Source organism: Physella acuta, unplaced genomic scaffold (genome assembly GCF_028476545.2).
Source record: "Physella acuta isolate Inbredline_101_S28 unplaced genomic scaffold, ASM2847654v3 ptg000988l, whole genome shotgun sequence".
In the NCBI taxonomy this organism is placed as follows: Eukaryota; Metazoa; Mollusca; class Gastropoda; family Physidae; genus Physella; species Physella acuta.
Genome location: NW_026732505.1, coordinates 56760 through 76170, shown reverse-complemented (window position 1 = coordinate 76170; position 19411 = coordinate 56760). Strand labels below are relative to the sequence as shown.

At 37.4% G+C, this 19411-nt stretch overlaps 2 protein-coding genes across 2 annotated transcripts; both read left to right on the top strand.

Moving 5' to 3' along the window:
- Positions 1 to 3197: 3197 nt before the first annotated feature.
- On the top strand, positions 3198 to 8801 carry LOC131954306 (uncharacterized). The gene is made up of 4 exons (XM_059317888.1): positions 3198 to 4064; positions 5845 to 6038; positions 6826 to 6931; positions 7864 to 8801. Exons 1-4 carry the CDS (start codon positions 3456 to 3458, stop codon positions 8122 to 8124), a joined length of 1170 nt encoding a protein of 389 aa, XP_059173871.1. The 5' UTR covers positions 3198 to 3455; the 3' UTR covers positions 8125 to 8801.
- A 2003-nt stretch (positions 8802 to 10804) lies between these two features.
- On the top strand, positions 10805 to 18532 carry LOC131954319 (F-box only protein 39-like). The gene is made up of 4 exons (XM_059317913.1): positions 10805 to 11767; positions 13564 to 13757; positions 15869 to 15974; positions 17816 to 18532. The coding sequence occupies exons 1-4, from the start codon at positions 10895 to 10897 to the stop codon at positions 18002 to 18004; spliced, it is 1362 nt and encodes a 453-aa protein (XP_059173896.1). The 5' UTR covers positions 10805 to 10894; the 3' UTR covers positions 18005 to 18532.
- The last annotated feature ends 879 nt before the right edge of the window (positions 18533 to 19411 follow it).

Sequence of the window (19411 nt, the reverse complement as noted above, 5' to 3'; positions counted from 1 at the left end):
AAGTATATCACAAAAGTATGAAATAGTTTAAAAATGTACAAAGATATTTAGAAAGTTATAAAGTACGAAACAATAATTACGTCTTACATGGCTAACTCTTTAATTTAGATTAAATTTTGGCTAATAATAATAATTTTGCACATTATCAATTTATGATACATATTTTTTGTTTACCATGTGTTATGTCGAGAAAAGTGAAAGAAACGTAATTTAAGTGTTTAAAAAAAGCACTGTTTTCTGGCCATTACATCAGTTTGTGTATTGTAATAATAAAAATGTATGTAGACAAGTAAGTATGTCTAAGCGAATGTTCATACGATGTTAAACAATAAACATAACAATACATTATTCACAAAATTTACATCTAACCATCTTTATAAACGAAATACATAATACATTATATATCTTCATTGAATTGTTGTGAGTTATTTATTCTCGTGTCTGTATTAAAACTTTTTATGTTGGATATATGACCTTATACAATTACTATTTTTGCTCGTCTTGCAAAATATATTTAACGTGCTGATTAATTTTACTTCTATTACTACTTATAACACTACGTCTTTATTTTATTTAGGTAAAAATAGTAAGCTGTCACAGTGCAGTTATTTAAACAAAGATATAATATTTACATTGCATTAATAAAATATAGTAGAAAGGTTATAAAACAGTAATAAAGTTAGATGTTGCACTTGCTCCTTATAGAATGTCGTGAAATTGTTGTTTAATTAGTGTTGTTTTGAATATATTTTGAGAAATAGTTTCTTTGCTTTTAGGAAGATTGTTCCACATAACAGAAATGATTAAACTATTGGTTTGGAAATAAAATTGTATATTAAACAAAACAAGTTAATTAAAAAAGTCTAGTGACATTTATGCGCAATTTTCTTATGTTATCTAAAAATAGCTCTGACGTATAATGCTGGGGTGCGTTCAAGCTAGAAGAACGATCGGTTTGTAGGTGTTTATGTAAGTTTAAAATTTGTGACCGAACGAGAGGATATTTTTGAAAACTTTCTTCGGCAATATTGTTCTAAATTATGGCAGGAATCGATTGGTACATGTTTCAAGTCGCTAAGTGGTCTGGTTGCCGAGATATGGGTCAAAAACTGCATTTTTTTGAGGTTTTTTGGCTTTTCCGGCAAATACATGAAAGAAACCCGGAATTTTTATGGCCTATGCTCATTCTCGTAACTTGCTTAACATAATTGCTTTTAGAACTAGTCATCGATATTGCTTCGTTGAGGAGGAGATACGACTTAAAGCCCGGACACACATTCATCCATACATTCATCCATCCATTCCCAGAAATGACGAGTTAATAAACGCAATTCTCCAGAATGGAAATTGCGCTAAAAAAAGATTTATAGCTTTGATTAAGGTAGGAACTCATTTTCTTAAGTGCTTCTATTCATAACCTAGCTCTAAAAAAATTCCCTACTTACTTGTTTTAGATAAAGATCGCTTTTCTGTTTAATTATAAATCAGAATCCTGTTATACAATAACACTATAGTGTGCGAAGCTATGTCTTTGGGAAAAAGTGTATATAAAATATGCATAAAGACTTTATGGTTAATCTGGATCCTCATTTTCTTGAATCCTTTTATTCAACACCTAAGTATGAAAATAACATTCCTCCTTACTTGTTTAAAAAAAAAAGATCGTTTTGTTTTTAAATTTCAAAGCAGAATTATTTTATACAATAACTTTGACAAAGAGAAGTTATTGGTATGGCTTTGCAAAAAAATGTATTTAGAAAAAAAAAACAATATATGGCTGGTAAGTAGGTCACCAACCAGTTCTACGGCTAAAAAAAACCTGCATGAGCCATAGAACTGGTTGGTGACCTACTTACCAGGCCTATAACTCCTTAATCAATGTAGGACCTCATGTCTTAACAGCTTGTATTCATAAATCAACTTTGGCTTACTTACTTGTTTGAAAGAAAGGTCGTATTGGTTAGAATTTCACAGCACGATCTTGTCATACATTCAGAGGCGTAGCGAGGGGGGGGGGGGGGGCGGGCGGGGGTGCCGACCGCACCGGGTGACACCCGACCTCGCTACGCCACTGCATACATTAACTCTGAACGTTGTTTTCCGCATAAAGCCGTCGGTGATAAGAATAAATGAGGGGTTTTCTATTATAGTATTTTGGTAAATTGAAGCAAAACATTTTGCAGTTTAAAAAAAAAAAATTCTAAACTGTTTAACTTTTACGTCGTGTTTCAAAGATTATTTTCTTTCATAAATCATGATCTTTAAAATAATGTAAGCTTGGTTATAAGAGGGGAGAGTGTAGGTGATAGGCTGTTTTTGACTCTGTTTAATAGTGTGTGATAAAATTTCTTAAAAGTGTTGACTATAACATTTATATTTAAATAGAAATTGAGTAAAATACCAACCAATCCCCCCCCCCCCCAGGTACCGGGAATCGTTTTGAATGACGAAAAATATCGTGCTTATAAAATGTCGTTCGCTTACTGAAAATGTACTCAAGTTATTGGTATTTTAGGAAACGGGAATACCTTGCTTTCCGCTTTCGAATGTCGGAATACAATCCACAAATGTAAGCATAGAATCAAATACTTAACTTAATTGATGTTCAAGTTATTATGTTCATGCGCATATATACTACAGTACCATTTCCGTTTAGTACAAATCGCTCAGAAATCGTGGTAGCTAACTATGCAATTAATTACTTATTTATGAAAACTAGTTTTTATTAACCTATTTCCAGTACAATTTCCATGAATCGGAAATCGCCCGAATGTTGAAAGAATCCAACAATCGTACAATATAAGATCAACCTTTTACACAGTAAATGTTGTTCAGTTATCGTGTTAACATGCACACACACAGATCAAATATACATAATAACTTAATTGTAAAACGTACTTTTTCCAACACAAGAAACGTCAATTTTTTTAAACAGATTACAATACGTATGCGTATTCTCCGTTTATTGTAGCCGAGACGAATTATATGAATTACTTTGTTTCTCAAACTTAAAATTCTGCAGTCAAACTTTTCACACCCTTATCGTGCACAATTCTGCACTGGTGCGACCAAAACATTAACAGGAAGAAGTTCTATCGCGTTCTTGCGACGTCTAAATTCAGTCGATTACCAACAAAAACAGAAGGTCAAAACAGTTTCGTCTGATAAAAGATCAACGGTAAGACATGTTAACGATTACAAACATGGTAAATATGTATGCTGCAGAAACAAAGCGGCCGTGTGAAAAATACTTCACAAAAAAAGATTGTAATTCTGATGGCTTAATACATTGGGAACTATTACCGAAACAGATACTTATAAAGATATTTGATTATCTGCAACAGAATGACCTCATACGCGTGGCGACTGTGTGTCAATCTTGGCGGTATGTGGTTAACCACACCCCTCAGTTTTGGAGGAAGATACATCTGAGGTTGTCTTGCTAAAACAAACCGATGTACCGTAGAAAAGCTTGCTGGCTTGCTAAAACGAGGGGAAGGTACTTTCAGGAAGTGTATGTTTCCTGCAATCACAAACATGACGGTATGCATTGCAAAGATGTAAGATACGAGTTTCGTGAATTGTTGTCGAGCTTACCAAACAAACTGAATCTGACCAAGTTGAAAATTACCGACCTACTGCTAGAAAGCCCGCTGTGTTTCGTCATAATAATAATCCGTGTTTTGATGACGCGCTTACTGTCCAGACAAAATCGGTTAGAATATTTCCAAATGTCGTCTGCGAACTGGCCAGTCCATGAAGGCAACAACGTCCTCTATGTTCTCTTCAGTGTGGCTAGAGGAACTCTACAGTCCCTGCTCATCGACGGATTCTATGAGGAGATTTCGTTTGACTATGGACCGGAAGTGTTCAATAATTTCTTCTCCGGAATCCTTTCTCTCAGCCGCTTGACGAAGCTGGGCATCGACTACGTATTCCTGAGTGATTTTTTTCTAGCAAATCTTTCTAGGACATTCGCAGTACAGCTGAAGGTACTGAAAGTCACAACAAGCCAAGTGGATCGCAAGACCAGCATCTTATCCAGGAGCTCTTGGGTTACATTGGTAAGGCAGTTGTTGACAAAAACAAAAACCTTTAAACATTTCACTCATGTTCTTTCTCTCAGTCGCGTTCATGCGCAAACGCACACACTCACAATCAAGATTACACTCACACTCACAATAACACACACATTAATACCCACGCTCACACACACATTCACACCAACAGTTACACCTAAAATCACACTCACGCTGATGCTAACGTCTACACCTACACTCCCACTCCCACACACAAGCCTGACACTAAAAGTAACGCATGCACTCACGCGCAAACGCTAAGGCTGAAGCTGTCGCTGACGCTTACACTTACGCTTACGCTTACGCGTACACGTACACGTACACGTACACGTACACGTACACGTACACGTACACGTACACGTACACGTACACGTACACGTACACGTACACGTACACGTACACGTACACGTACACGTACACGTACACGTACACGTACACGTACACGTACACGTACACGTACACGTACACGTACACGTACACTTACACTTACACGTACACTCACACTCACACTCACACTCACACCCACACACACACTCACAATCACACTCATACTCACACACATACACTCACACACACTCACTCACACTCACACTTACACTTACTTTAACACATTTTGCCTAACAAGCACTTGCATGTTAAATTTAACCTTTCCACGAACTAAATCTAACCCTGAAATGTGTGTTACTATACCCCTAACTCTTAATTTAGACATAACCATATCTTTAAGAATACCTTTTCCCAATCTTTTAATTCTAGCACTAACTATTACAATACCCCTAATCCCTTTTTTGTGTAACGTTTCGATTAGTGATATTGCTAGAATCTATTTATACGAGACCACCGGTTAATATCCTGATTCTGTTTTTCCTTTCGGCCGTTTAATTAATTGATAGGAAAATAATTCGTCATGCAGTGCAATGTCAAAGAGTGGGTGGGGGGACGGGCGATTTGTGATATTATTCTTCTTCGTTCTTAATTAAACTTTTGGATCCAACACAGTTAAGTAGTACGTGTGAACTGATTATGCGCCTTATTGGCCGTTGACTTCAATTTCAGCCTGCCTGCTTTTCTTTTTGGATTTGCTTGCTTAGCCTCTGTCAATCTAAGAACAACAACAAGGCAGCAGTTTGACTTTAGCGTTGTCTCTCCTACAAGAGGATAAATTGACCGCGGCGGTGTTTTGCGTCCTCGTATTGAATTTATATAATATCCTACCAGATACTTTACATCAGGGGTTCCCAACCCTGTGCCCGCGGGCGCCCGCCGAACGATTCGTATGTGCCCGCCTATCACTATTCGACAGAGACAGAATTTTTTTCATAAACATCATTGAAAGGTTGAAGGGGATGGAAATCGAAAGTTTGAGAGAGGGGGGGGGGGGGGGGGGGTGCAAATCGAAAATTTGAGGAGGGTGCAAATCGAAAGTTTGAGAGGGGGGTGCAAATCGAAAGTTCTGTCCCCGGGTGACGGGAAGGGTCGCTACGCCTTTGGAAGGAGTTTGTCGATTTAAAATCGGTGGTGCCCGCCACCCTACCTATATTTTAGAATGTGCTCTAGATTTAAAAAAGGTTGGGAACCCCTGATTTACATTATATATTGGCTCATTATTTAACTTTTGCGTGTTTGTGTCTCCATTTTTCCCCCTCGCCCAACCAGACCAAGGTATGCCCTGCGTTGAAAGTGGCGTTACTACAGAACCTATACATTATTAACTTATTCACTAATGGACTTGTTTTTGTCTATCCATCTTACAACTTACAACCAGACCAAGGCATGCCCTGCGTTGAAAGTGGCGTTTACCATTAACGGTGTGTGCTCCCTATTCAAGACGGTCCGCAAGTTGAGTCCTGTCGTACCCGTCTATAAGCTCCGGCTGTCGCTCAGGTCAGGACCCAACAGCCCGGATGTTGGGAGTTTCAGCATTGCGGCTCTATTGGGACACGTCACCATGAGCTACAGGTAGGTGTGAAATGTGTTGTTTGGTTGATGCTCTATTTGGGACACGTCACCATTAGCTACAGGTCGGTGTGGAGTCTGTCGTGAGGTTGATGCTTTACTGGGACACGTCACCATGAGCTACAGGTGGGTGTGGAGTCTGTCGTGTGGTTGATGCTCAAATGGGACACGTCACCATGAGCTACAGGTGGGTGTGGAGTCTGTCGTGTGGTTGATGCTCAAATGGGACACGTCACCATGAACTACAGGTAGGTGTGAAATCAGCTGTTTGGTTGATGCTCTACTTGGACACGTCACCATGAGCTATAGGTGGGTGTGGAATCTGTTGTTTGGTTGATGCTCTGGGACACGTCAACATGAGCTACAGGTGGGTGTGAAATGTGTTGTTTACATGTATGTTTGGTTGATGCGTGTTCACTCTACCTCTACGGCCTAACAGACGATCGGCTAACGACTGACGTGGTAATTATCTCCAACTCGTGGTTTTGAATTGAGATTAGCAAGTTAAATAAATCTTTCCATTGTCGGAACTCGAAACATTAACCATCAACACAAAATATGTGCATATATATATATATATATATATATATATATATATATATATATATATATATATATATATATATATATATATATATATATATATATATATATATATATATATATATATATATATATATATATATATATATATATATATATATACTTCCTCTGCCCAACAGATTGCTAAGTCTAAAAAGGAATCTTTACTGTATTGTCATCAAGCTATAGACCTATTCCAAATCTACAGGCACACGTTGGTAAAGTTTGAGGTTGACATTGGAAGAAAAAGTGGCTTTATCGACCTAGCGTTCTTGATGCTTGTCAAGAAATGTCAACACCTGGTTTATGTGAAGGTAAGACAAGAGTAAAATGATTTTACTGAATACAACACAACATATGGACAAATTACCACACAGAACTCAGTATTAAATATCACACAACATATGGACAGTTGACCACACAGATCTCAGCACTGAATACCACTTAATATAAGCTCTGACTTATAGCACTGACTTATAGAGTACCTATTAAGCTTGCATATAGAACACAGAAGTGTAAGATAAAACGTACAGTTTAAGACTACCAACAGTTAAAACCACTACACAAACACTTAGAGATATTTAAACACATAAAAGTTTCCGCAACTGAAGCCTTAGTCAGAAAGATTCGATTATTGCTAGAATGTCTCCTCCGAGGGTCGAAAGGTAGACTGCTTACACGAAAATAGTTAGGATCCCGGGTTCGAATTCACAGGACATCCATGAGTCCTTCTAGCTATGAGAGGTATCTTAATGAAGAATAGGACTGTCGGGCATAGTGCTGTCAATACTATCATTTAACTGCCTTAAGTCACTGAAACCGGAGAACTCTACTTTATCTGCTCTCATTCAGAACTAATGAACCATATATTTCTGAAGAAATTCTACCGTCCCCCGCCCCCTCCCCCTCCCCCATCGAAATGGAATTTATATAGAAAATATATACTTTTAAAAGTGTCCGCACCATGGAAACTTTAGTCCGCCCCCTCCTGTCCAAAAAAAAAATAATTCAAGTGCCCCCCCCCCTCCTGGAGAAAAAACTCTGGAAGAAACACTGATCACAACGTCAAATGTGAAGATAATCTAATGTAAATTAATCTAATTCATACAGACTAAACACAAGTTATTAAGTCTTTTAAACGTATAGTAATGATATTTTGATCAACTTGGCTTTTTTATTACAGAAAATACATAATCTCGTACAAATTCTTTGATAAAATCTCACTAACCTATCTGCTCTTCTACAGACCCCGAAACAGTTCAGTCATCCGGAGTCGGAGCGGGTTGTCAGGAATTTGATTCAACAGAGACGGCGAAAGCTCAACATGCGGTTACCCGGAGATGTAGTCAACAAACGAGTAAAAATAAACCCAGTAGACCAAGCAGGACCAAGCAGGACCAAGCAGGACCAAGCAGGACCGAGCAGGACCAAGCAGGACCAAGTAGGACCAAGCAGCACCAAGCAGGACCAAGCAGGACTGAGCACAGCTCACGCCCCAATACCATAGGGACTGTCTGAAGAATGAGACCTGCACGGTTGAGAGAATCTACAGAACGGACAGGTGGACAATGAGATCAGGACAAACATCATTACATCTTTCTCGTTGAAAACGGACATTTTTATCTTTATTAAATTACCAAAACACTGTTTTAAAAATTACATGTCTAAACTGAAATATCATTTATTATAAAACTTACAATACATAAATAGACAAATGGACACTTTTTCATGTTTGATAAAATACCAATGCAATTTTAAAATTCCCATGTCATTCAATATTAAAATAGTAGGATAAATATTAAACATGCAACAAAAATAAAAACTAATCTCATCCAACAAAACATGTTTAGTTCTGACAGGGCTGACTCTATTAGACCAATAACAATATCTGTAGATTTTTTTTTAGTTTTTTTTTTAGCGATTGAAGCACCTTCCATGATGTTTAACCTTGTGTTTATGTTTGCGAAAAGTAAAAAGATGTGTTGAATTATAACACAGAGTATATCTAATTTTTGTATTGTGACATACGTGTTATGAAAATTGTGTATTCATTAATTCTAGTAAAGCAATTGATTTTGTGCGTGCAAGGATATCATGGGAATTTGATTTTATAATTGTTTATAATAAACGTAATAATACATTATTAAGAATACTGACAGCAAATCATATTTACAAATATATAAAATAAACAATACAATATACAATATTTTAATTGTTGCGAGTTTTTAATAAAAAAATCTCATGTCTACGTATAAAAAAATTATGGATCCGGAAAAAGACCGACACTGACAAAGGCTGACATGGACAAATGTCCGACAAGATATTTAATGGTCTTTACACTGCAATACATCGTTGTAGATGAGTTATGTGGTTGCGTTTACAGAAGAAAATACTTATGTTGCTGATAAATTATAAAAAAGAACAAGTTTTTTTACTTAAACACACTGTGGGACGCCGTGGTATAGCAGTAGAGCACTAGACTGCTAACACGCAAGTCTCGAGTTCAAATTCGGGTTCAAGTCAGTAGAAAGTCCTTGAGTTAACTCAGATCTGTTAGGGAAAGTAAAGGGAGCTGGGCATAGTGCTGACCACACTATCTCTTCACATGTCAAGGTCACATAAACAGGTCAAATTTAGTTTACTTTCCCCCATGGACCGCCGGGTTCGAAAAGGGAACTTTACTTTTGTTATTACGTGGAGCCTTATTTTTAATGCACATTTTCAACACCTAAATCTGAAAAAATACGATTTCCTGCTTTATAGCTCATATTATAAGAATTTCAATGATGAAACCCGTTTTTAACTCTCAGTTACTAACAGATGGCGGGAATGGGGGGGGGGGGGGAGAGAATAATTTGTTTTTGTATGGTGATGTATTAATGATATTTGGTTAAAGTGTGAAGAACTATTATATGTTTCAAAAGTTCGATAGGTTTAACAGTAAATTTTGAAGATTTTTTTCTTTGTTTGTAAATTACAATAAAATAAATACATAAAATTATCTCCTAGGTGATTGGACTGGACGTCATTACGAACTCAGCGAGACGGAACATCATACCGCTTCACACAATACACGTTACGCTGAAAAAGCCTGAAGTTGTTATATTTCGAGCCATCGGAAATATCGTAAAGTACAACATTCGGTTACCAGAAATCACTCAGAACTTGACAGCATACGAGAAAAAGATATGTATGAATTTTATGTATCTTTGAAACGGTACTTTTGTTATTGGTGTTTTAGAAATCGGAAATCCACTTCCGGATATTAGAAGTGACTTAAAAATTTGATAGCAATCCAAGTATCCGATGTATACGGAATTTCGTCAGCTAACTGAAATAGTACACAAGTAATCTGGTTCCGACGGAGATACACTGAAAAAAAACTACATGTTACCAGAAATCGTCGAAATGTTGAAAGAAACCATCGCACGCAATCTAATACTTCTATTTGAAATTGCGTCCACCCATCTCACATGGTACTTTAGTTGAAGGGTTTTGAAGAAACGTTCGCTGAATAAGTACCACTTCAAGTTATAGGAAATCGCTCAAAAGCTGAATGAAAATTATAAATTTGATATGATACTTACGTGGGAATATTTGTCCATCCAACTGAAATGGTACTCAAGAAATCGTTTTCACACAAACGTTAACATACACACATAAACGCAGCACACACACACAACACACACACACATGCGCACTCTCACATCATTCCACACACACGCACACACAATACACACACGCACGAACCCACACACACTCATATACATACAAACATCCACACACACCACACGCTCGCACACATACATACACACGCGCACACATACCACACACACGTACACACAACACACACACGTTCACAAAAATACAAACACATCACTTGGATAGTATTAAAAATCCACGTTTCTCATACTCAACCTTTCTCAAAATCTCGAGTCAGAATTCTGCTCGTTTTCATGGTATCATTTTAAGACAAACAAACTAGAGGTATAAATTAATGAACACAGTCCTATTTCATCAAATTATTTAGCAAAATTACAATAGTTCTTCTATGTGAAAGTAAAACATAAAATTTGTGAGTCTAGAAGAGAGGTGTTAGAAAATGTGTTTTGACACGCTGTATTTAAGATGTGTAAGATGTGAATCCATGCACAATCGTGCACTGTTGCGCACTTCTTACTAAACGGAAGCGATATCCAGCGCGTCTATGTTCCGCCCTTACCAACACATTACGATTACAACAGTTTTATCTGAAAAAAGACCAAAGATAAAACACAATGTTTACAAACAGGGACCGTCTGTTTGAGCCAAGAACAAGAAATGTTTTGCCATATCGCTTTGGAAGAAATTATAATGGGAATTTTGATGGCTCGGCTCAATGGGATAGGTTGCCAGACGGAATTCTAGTAAAGATCTTTTCAAAACTCGATCAAAAAGATCTGATGAAGGCGGCGAGGGTTTGTCAGTCTTGGCAGGAGGTTATCAACTCTACCGCTCTTTTTTGGAGGAAGATACATCTGAAGTTACAGCGCAGCAAAAACAAAAAGTACTGCCAGAAAGCGGTCCATCACATTAGAAAACGCGGAATCTACTTTCGGGAATTGTCGGTTACCTGCTGTCATGGTAATGAAACTACGGGCTTTGCGCAGACGATCGATTGTTTCTGTAGACTTGTGCAAACTTTACCAATGCAACTGAATCTGACGAAGTTGAAGATATCCGACCTACGATTACACGGCGTGTGGAATAACTTGGGGCTAGTTCGTAAAACGATGATACACTTGCTGTCGAGACAAGATGAACTGGAATGTTTCCAAATGTCGTCTGCGCGGTGGCCGATCAGAGAAGGCAAGAGCATCCTCAGAGCCCTCTTCACCGTGTCTAAAAGAACCCTACGGTCGCTGGAAATCGATGGGTTCTTTGAACCGGACGCCGCCAGTCAAGGACCGGATGTGTTTGATGAAGTGTTCGCCGGAATCCGTTCTCTGAGTCGCTTGACAAAGCTGGGGTTGGACTACGGGCTCATGAGTGACGTTTTTCTGCTAGAGCTCCCCGGTAGTCAGGCAACACAGCTGAGGGTATTGAAGATAAGTACAAAGCTGGTAGATGGTAGCACCACCATTGTATCAAGAAAAAGTTGGGAGACCTTGGTAAGGCATTAGATTTGTTTTAAAACGCAGACGGAAAATCAAATGTCACACCTACACCTACACCTACACCTACACCTACACCTACACCTACACCTACACCTACACCTACACCTACACCTACACCTACACCTACACCTACACCTACACCTACACCTACACCTACACCTACACCTACACCTACACCTACACCTACACCTACACCTACACCTACACCTACACCTACACCTACACCTACACCTACACCTACACCTACACCTACACCTACACCTACACCTACACCTACACCTACACCTACACCTACACCTACACCTACACCTACACCTACACCTACACCTACACCTACACCTACACCTACACCTACACCTACACCTACACCTACACCTACACCTACACCTACACCTACACCTACACCTACACCAACGGCTACACTTGCATCACAAGCGATATCCAGCGCGTCTATGTTCCGCCCTTACCAACACATCACAATTACAACAGTTTTATCTGAAATAAAAGATCAAAGATAGAACACAATGTTTACAAACAGGGACCGTCTTTTTGAGCCAAGAACAAGAACTGTTTTGCCATATCGCTTTGGAAGAAACTATAATGGGAATTTTGATGGCTACGCCTACACCTACACCTACACCTACACCTACACCTACACCTACACCTACACCTACACCTACACCTACACCTACACCTACACCTACACCTACACCTACACCTACACCTACACCTACACCTACACCTACACCTACACCTACACCTACACCTACACCTACACCTACACCTACACCTACACCTACACCTACACCTACACCTACACCTACACCTACACCTACACCTACACCTACACCTACACCTACACCTACTCCTAAACCTACTACTACACCAACGGCTACACTTGCATCCGCACCCAAGCTTACATTTAAACCGTCTTTAACACCGTCACCTGCACTGTCAACTTTACTGTCACCTGAACTGTCACCTGTATTGTACTGTCAACTTTACTGTCACCTGAACTGTCACCTCTATTGTACTGTCAACTTTACTGTCACCTGAACTGTCACCTCTATTGTACTGTCAACTTTACTGTCACCTGAACTGTCACCTGTATTGTACTGTCAACTTTACTGTCACCTTAAACGTACCAAAATTCACACTCATAAAACCTGTTCCGTATACCTTAACCAAAATCTTAACTTAAAATTGGCCTTACTTCATCCCTATTCCTAATCCAAACCGTAGACATATCTGAAACAATAATATCCTAAACGTTATTGTAGGTTAATCTAAACTTAAAATTGGCCTTACTTCATCCCTATTCCTAGTCTTAATTGGAAACAATAATATCCCAAACGTTATTGTTAGTTATTTCCTCAAAATAGGGCTGACATAATTTATACTCAACGGTTAGGCTAGATTTATTGCTAGGATTAGTTTTAGTGTTTAAGTGTACTTGAGCACTCGGTAATGTCCTGTCTCCTGTGTGGGTAATAAACTAATTTAATCGACAGGGGAGAGGGGATCGATTTGATATGTCATGTAATCACGCGGGGGGGGGGGGGGATTAGTAAGGTTTGATTGACACGAAAATGTTTTTTTTTTCCTGCGCAGGTAATATAAAAGGTAATTTAATTGACAGGGAAGGGGGGGTGTAGGGTTTGACTGATAGAGGTAATGTTCGGCATCACCCCATGACATTAATATAATGTCCCACCTAATCCAACACTCCAATAACTATTTTATTATTTAACTTGTTTTTTTTATTATAACCCTCATACCGCCATTCCCAGACGACGGCTATTCCAGCACTGAAAGTGACGTTTACCATTGAGGGTGTCTATTCCCTGATTAAAATGGTCCGCATCTTAAATCCCGCCATACCGGTCAAGAAGATAAGACTGATGCTACAGACAGGACCCAACGAGCCTGAGGTGGGGAGCGTGACAACGGCGGCCTTGTTAGGGCATATCACAATGAACTTCAGGTGAGCGAGACCAGTGTTGTTTACCAGAGGCGTAGCGACAACTCCCGGCGCAGGGGGACAAACTTTCAATTTGCCCCCCCCCCCCTATATATATATTTTTTAAAAATATTTTTAATTCAAAAATGCTAAAATGAGCTTTTAATTTTTTTTTCCAACGCATTTAGCGCCTCTAGGATTGGCGCCCAGGGACATCTGTACCCTCCTTCCCCCTATCGCTGCGCCTCTGCTCTTTACTATGGGGTGTGGGTGACGTTTATTCTCTCTAAAACATAACGGACCGTCGGGCAACTGAAATATACAGAGTATTAGGTCATTTAGACTGGGGAAGAGGAGGAGAGGGGGAAACATTAGTTCATGTACAGGTCAGTGAGAAAAAAAATTGCGAATGATCTACCGAATCCAAGCTTCGACTAAAGTGTTTCGCATTAATTAATCTTGTGTGTTTTGGGGAGCTACAATCTTGTATTGTTCCACCCCTCATTGGGGTAGCAGACATTACATTCAAAGACTGGAAAAAGTTGAGGGGGGGGGGAGGGTTTGCTACAACAGAAAGCGGCAGATATCAAATTTAGGGGAAATCGGTGATACTTTTTAATAACGCTTAATAAGGATTACAGTTTTCTTCATTGACTTATTAGGACTGATACAGATTTACAATAGTAATATTTCTTTTCACATGCACTTTCATTCGTTGAAAATGGTTTATTTATTTAAAATACTAAACGTCTAAATGTAATTTTTAAACATGAATTATATATATATATTTTTAATTGTGATTCAATGAGCTAAGAAGAGTGCGGTCTGGGGAATCAAATATGTTTTCTTAAATAAAAGATAGTGTCTCCCATTAGATCTATTACATATCTTAGCAACCAAAACTTTTGTTAATGAAAGCATTTTTCGTTTTCTTGTTGTTAGTACATTAAATGCTTATTAAATTGTTTATATATGGTATACTTTCAACTTATTTCTTCTTAATTAACTTATCACGACTAAAATCAAGGCTAAAACGAAAAGTATTAGCTTTAAAACCTGATTAGAAGCATGTAATATCTAAAAACAAACAATCAATTGTCTGATACTACATAATGCCTGTGGAAACTGTTGAGATGTCACATTCAACATCTTTTATTAATACATATTCCACTACACACATACTCTCATACCCATTCAGTACACTAAGATACTATTCACAACTGAAACCAGCCGTCCGTGACAGTTCACCAATGTAAACAAGCCGATCAAGAAATCGCTAGAGATTAATGGAGGCGAGCGAGTTGACGAGATTCCGTCCCCAATGTTGTTGACATGGAATAAAAACGTGCTTTTTAGATTTAGACCGTAAAAAAAAATAAAAAATAAAAACTTAAGCCTAAAATTAATTTAGAAATTTTATATTTTTAGAATAAATGTTATAAAAGTTGCAAATCCAGAGAACTTGAAAATAATTTGTTGAGTTTAAGGCTACATTTCTATTTATTTTCATCAAGCCTAAGTTATAACCGGATGTTTCACTTTCGTAAGACAAATATTGATTGGCTGTACAGTAACTTAGTGATCGATAACTATTTGTTTACAAAACTTTGCAGATCAAGTTTTTAAATTACAATGCAAATTTAAAACCCCATGACCTAGTTTTCTATTTTTAGCTTACAATGTGTACAATAAAATCAATGGCGGCCTATCCAATAGCAGGATGCCATTGTTTATGTCGCCATTACACGTGAAAACCAAATTGTTTTTGCTTTTTTTTTAATTTTTATTTAGTTACCGAAAATATTATAAACATCAAATACATCCAATCTTTAGTAAAGTCCGAAAAAAACCAGATAGACAGGATTTTATAACCATATTAATTGTAACTACGCTGTGCATGATTTTTAAATGAATTTATACACCTCTCAAATACCTTTGAGACTTTTCTCGCTGGTGTCCATTCTAACGTTATCTCCACTTTTGTTGTAAAATTTAGATGTTTTAAAATTTAATTGCATGACTAATTGTTTCTTTACTTAGATTAACCTTTATGTTAATAAAAGTTTATAATTGTTTTTTTTTAAAGCACTCACCTATGTTATGCCTATAAATAAAACCAGATTATAAATCTACAGACATAGTTTGAACAAGTTTGAACTGGACATTGGAAAGAAAAGTGGATTTATTGATCTGGCGTTTATAGGGCTCGTGAGGAAATGTACCCATCTGATAGATGTAAAGGTAAGATTGGGATAGATAGATAGTATAGACTGTTATGTAAAGGTAAGACTAAGATAGATAGTATAGACTGTTATGTAAAGGTAAGACTAAGATAGATAGTATAGACTGTTATGTAAAGGTAAGACTAAGATAGATAGTATAGACTGTTATGTAAAGGTAAGACTAAGATAGATAGTATAGACTGTTATGTAAAGGTAAGACTAAGATAGATAGTATAGACTGTTATGTAAAGGTAAGACTAAGATAGATAGTATAGACTGTTATGTAAAGGTAAGACTAAGATAGATAGTATAGACTGTTATGTAAAGGTAAGACTAAGATAGATAGTATAGACTGTTATGTAAAGGTAAGACTAAGATAGATAGTATAGAACGTTATGTAAAGGTAAGATTGGGATAGATAGAGAGTATAGAACGTTATGTAAAGGTAAGACTGGGATAGAACGATAGTGTAGGACGTTATGTAAAGGTAATAGTAATATAGAAAGATATTTTAGAACGTTGTGTAAAGGTAAGAAGAAGATAGAAATATAGTATAAAACGTTATGTAAAGGTAAGACTAAGATAGAAAGATAGTTTAAAACACATCACAACTTAAATAATTACGATACAACAAGGGGTCCTAGCCTTAGTAATTAAAAAATTTCGTTGGTCCACCCCTAAATCGTTAAAATATACTGCACTATCCCTGCATATGCCGAAGTCACAGTAACAGCTAAAATCTACTTCAATTTATTATAACAGAATGAAATGCTCGGCCTTCCTTACAGATAGAAAAATTCTTTTTCAGTTTATCTCATTAAAATAGATGTCATGGAGACTTAGGTTATAAAGTAATGAAGACGTTTCTTTATAAGGTACTTATCAACTATGAAGTTCGATTACACTAAACATAGAGTGTCGCATAGGATTTTAAACTTCATTATTGTTCAAGATGACTTAAACAATTAAAAACTACATTAATTACCTTTAATTTGATACCAATTTTATTTATCATATTTAATCGGTAGCCTAGAAAATGAGTTTTGAAAAACGCGTTTGTTTTTAAATGTCTACGATGAAATGACTGATTTTCAGTGATACGGTGGGTTAGTTGTGTAAGGAGTGTTGTTGTGACGCGATTGACCGTTCACTGCAGTTGGGCTGAAATGTGTTTTGCTTACTCTTATTTTGTTCTGCTCGATATTCTCAGTCGTTAGACCAAAATAATGTACAAACGGCAATTTTGCATCAAACACTAGTCTTCCATAGTTAAAACTAGACCGGTATCGTTGCATAATACGCAAAAATAACGATTTTAAATATATATTTCTGAAATGACCGTGAAGCATTGTTAAAAAAACGAATAACGGTATCGTCATTTTTGGCAGCCATCATTACATTACCATGACGACGGTAAAAAAAAAGTAGGTCGAAAAAGTAGGTCAAGCTAACTAAGCACAATATCCCATACGAGCTTATCCGCGCCGTAAGCGTACGCCGCTGTTTAGTTTTTTTTTTATTTTCTACTTTTCAGTAATTCATAATTCATTACCAATGCTGAGACTGAAAATATTTTGCTTTAAAACAATATCAGTAGCTGGTAAAGACGATTATCCTCACCCTCCCTTCCCCACCCCCACCCCTCCGCGAGAAATTGTTATTACCTCCCCTTTTTAAATCTAAATTATCTGCCCCTACCCCTATTAGCCGAACCGGCTCTACGATTGTAAACATTCGGGGTGGACCACAGCTCACCTGACAGGTGGTGATGATGTTGGTGGCTAAGCTGCGTGGTGTCTTCTATGGTCCCCATGAAGAGAATTATATATATATAGAATAGATCATTTATTTCTTCTGCAGACCCCGAAACAGTTCAGTCATCCGGAATCGGAGAGGGTTGTCCGGGCTTTGATTGAACAAAGACGGCGAAAACGCGAGATGCGGTTAACCAGAAATTTGGCCAACAAACGAGTGAAACAAAACCCGGTAGACCAAGCAGGACCAAGCACAGCTAACGCCACAATACCGGAGGGGCTGTCTACAAAATGAGACCTAGACTGTTGCTGACCTAAGGGAAAAGACAAGTGGACAATGAGATCCGACATTGAGTGAAACGATAATCATTACATCTTTCATATTTAAAAGGAAAACATTTTTTTTCAACTTTGATAAATAACCAAATGATTTTTAAAAGACGTAAAATAATATTCGAAAAAGAATATAATACATGTTGTAAAATTATACAAGGGATATTATAAAGAGTATAAACACATTAAACAAAACAGTTTTACATCACAAAGCCAAGCCAAAAATGTACTAAGATTAATTCAATTTAAGCAACAACAAAAATATAATGTATGCACATTTGTTCATGTTTAGCATCGTGTGAAAGTAGAGTGAAGTAGAAAAGAATGTTATTTTAAAGTTATTCATCAGCTTCACAAAACCAATCGGTTTTTGCGTGCAAGTTTATCTTGTGAAATTAGTTAACAATGTTTTTTACAATCAATGTGCTGAATATTTTATTCAGAATACTGACATCAAATCATCTTTTATAACAAAATAAATGATACACTAGACTTATTCTTATGAGTTTTGTATTAATTTCAAGTGTTAATTTTTTCAAGCATGTTTGTGCATATTGAGCTGTATTGTTGTAGAAGGCTTGTATGGTAGATGCTATTTAATGTTCTGATTAATTATATGAAGCAACAATATGCTCTACAGCTGTCAGATTAATTAGGACCTTTTTTTCTTTAAATGTTTCATTTCTTCTTCTTCTTCGTTCTTAATTTTAGTGTTGTAAGGGATCCCCTCCAAAACAATTGAGTATACGTGTCAACTGGTTATGCGCCATCGAGGCCATTGACTCCAACCAAGAACAAACTACAAGGCAGTGTTCGAACTCGAGACTTTCGGTTTAGTAACCATGAGCTTTACCGACTCGACCACGCCGATCCCATTTCAAAATCTAACTTTTGAAAAAATTGCCTCGGTTTATTAACAAAAAAAAGATCATTTTCCTATTTTAACTATAAAGCAGAATCCTGCTATAGAATTAACTCCATGAATCGATTTGACAATAACTCTGTTTATGTTGGGAACTGCTGTGGGGTGGGGGGACTAGAGTATCAGTGTGCCACTGATATGTTGGAAGATATTCACTGCAACAGAATTAAGTATTACGTGTCAACGTGTTATGCGCTATCAGCCTGCTTTTCTATTTGGATCTGCTTCCATAGCCATTGTCCATCCAACAGCAAACCACTTGGCAGCAGTTGTTTGATTTTCGAGTCTCACGAGAAGAACTGCTTCGAACTCTGGACTTAACGGACTGTTAACCCGTAAGTCTCGAGTTCGAATTTGGTTTCAACTAGACCCTCCCTGAGTCCACCCAGCTCTGATGGGTACCTAACTCACGTTAGTAAAGTAAAGGCGGCTGGGCAGATACAAGGT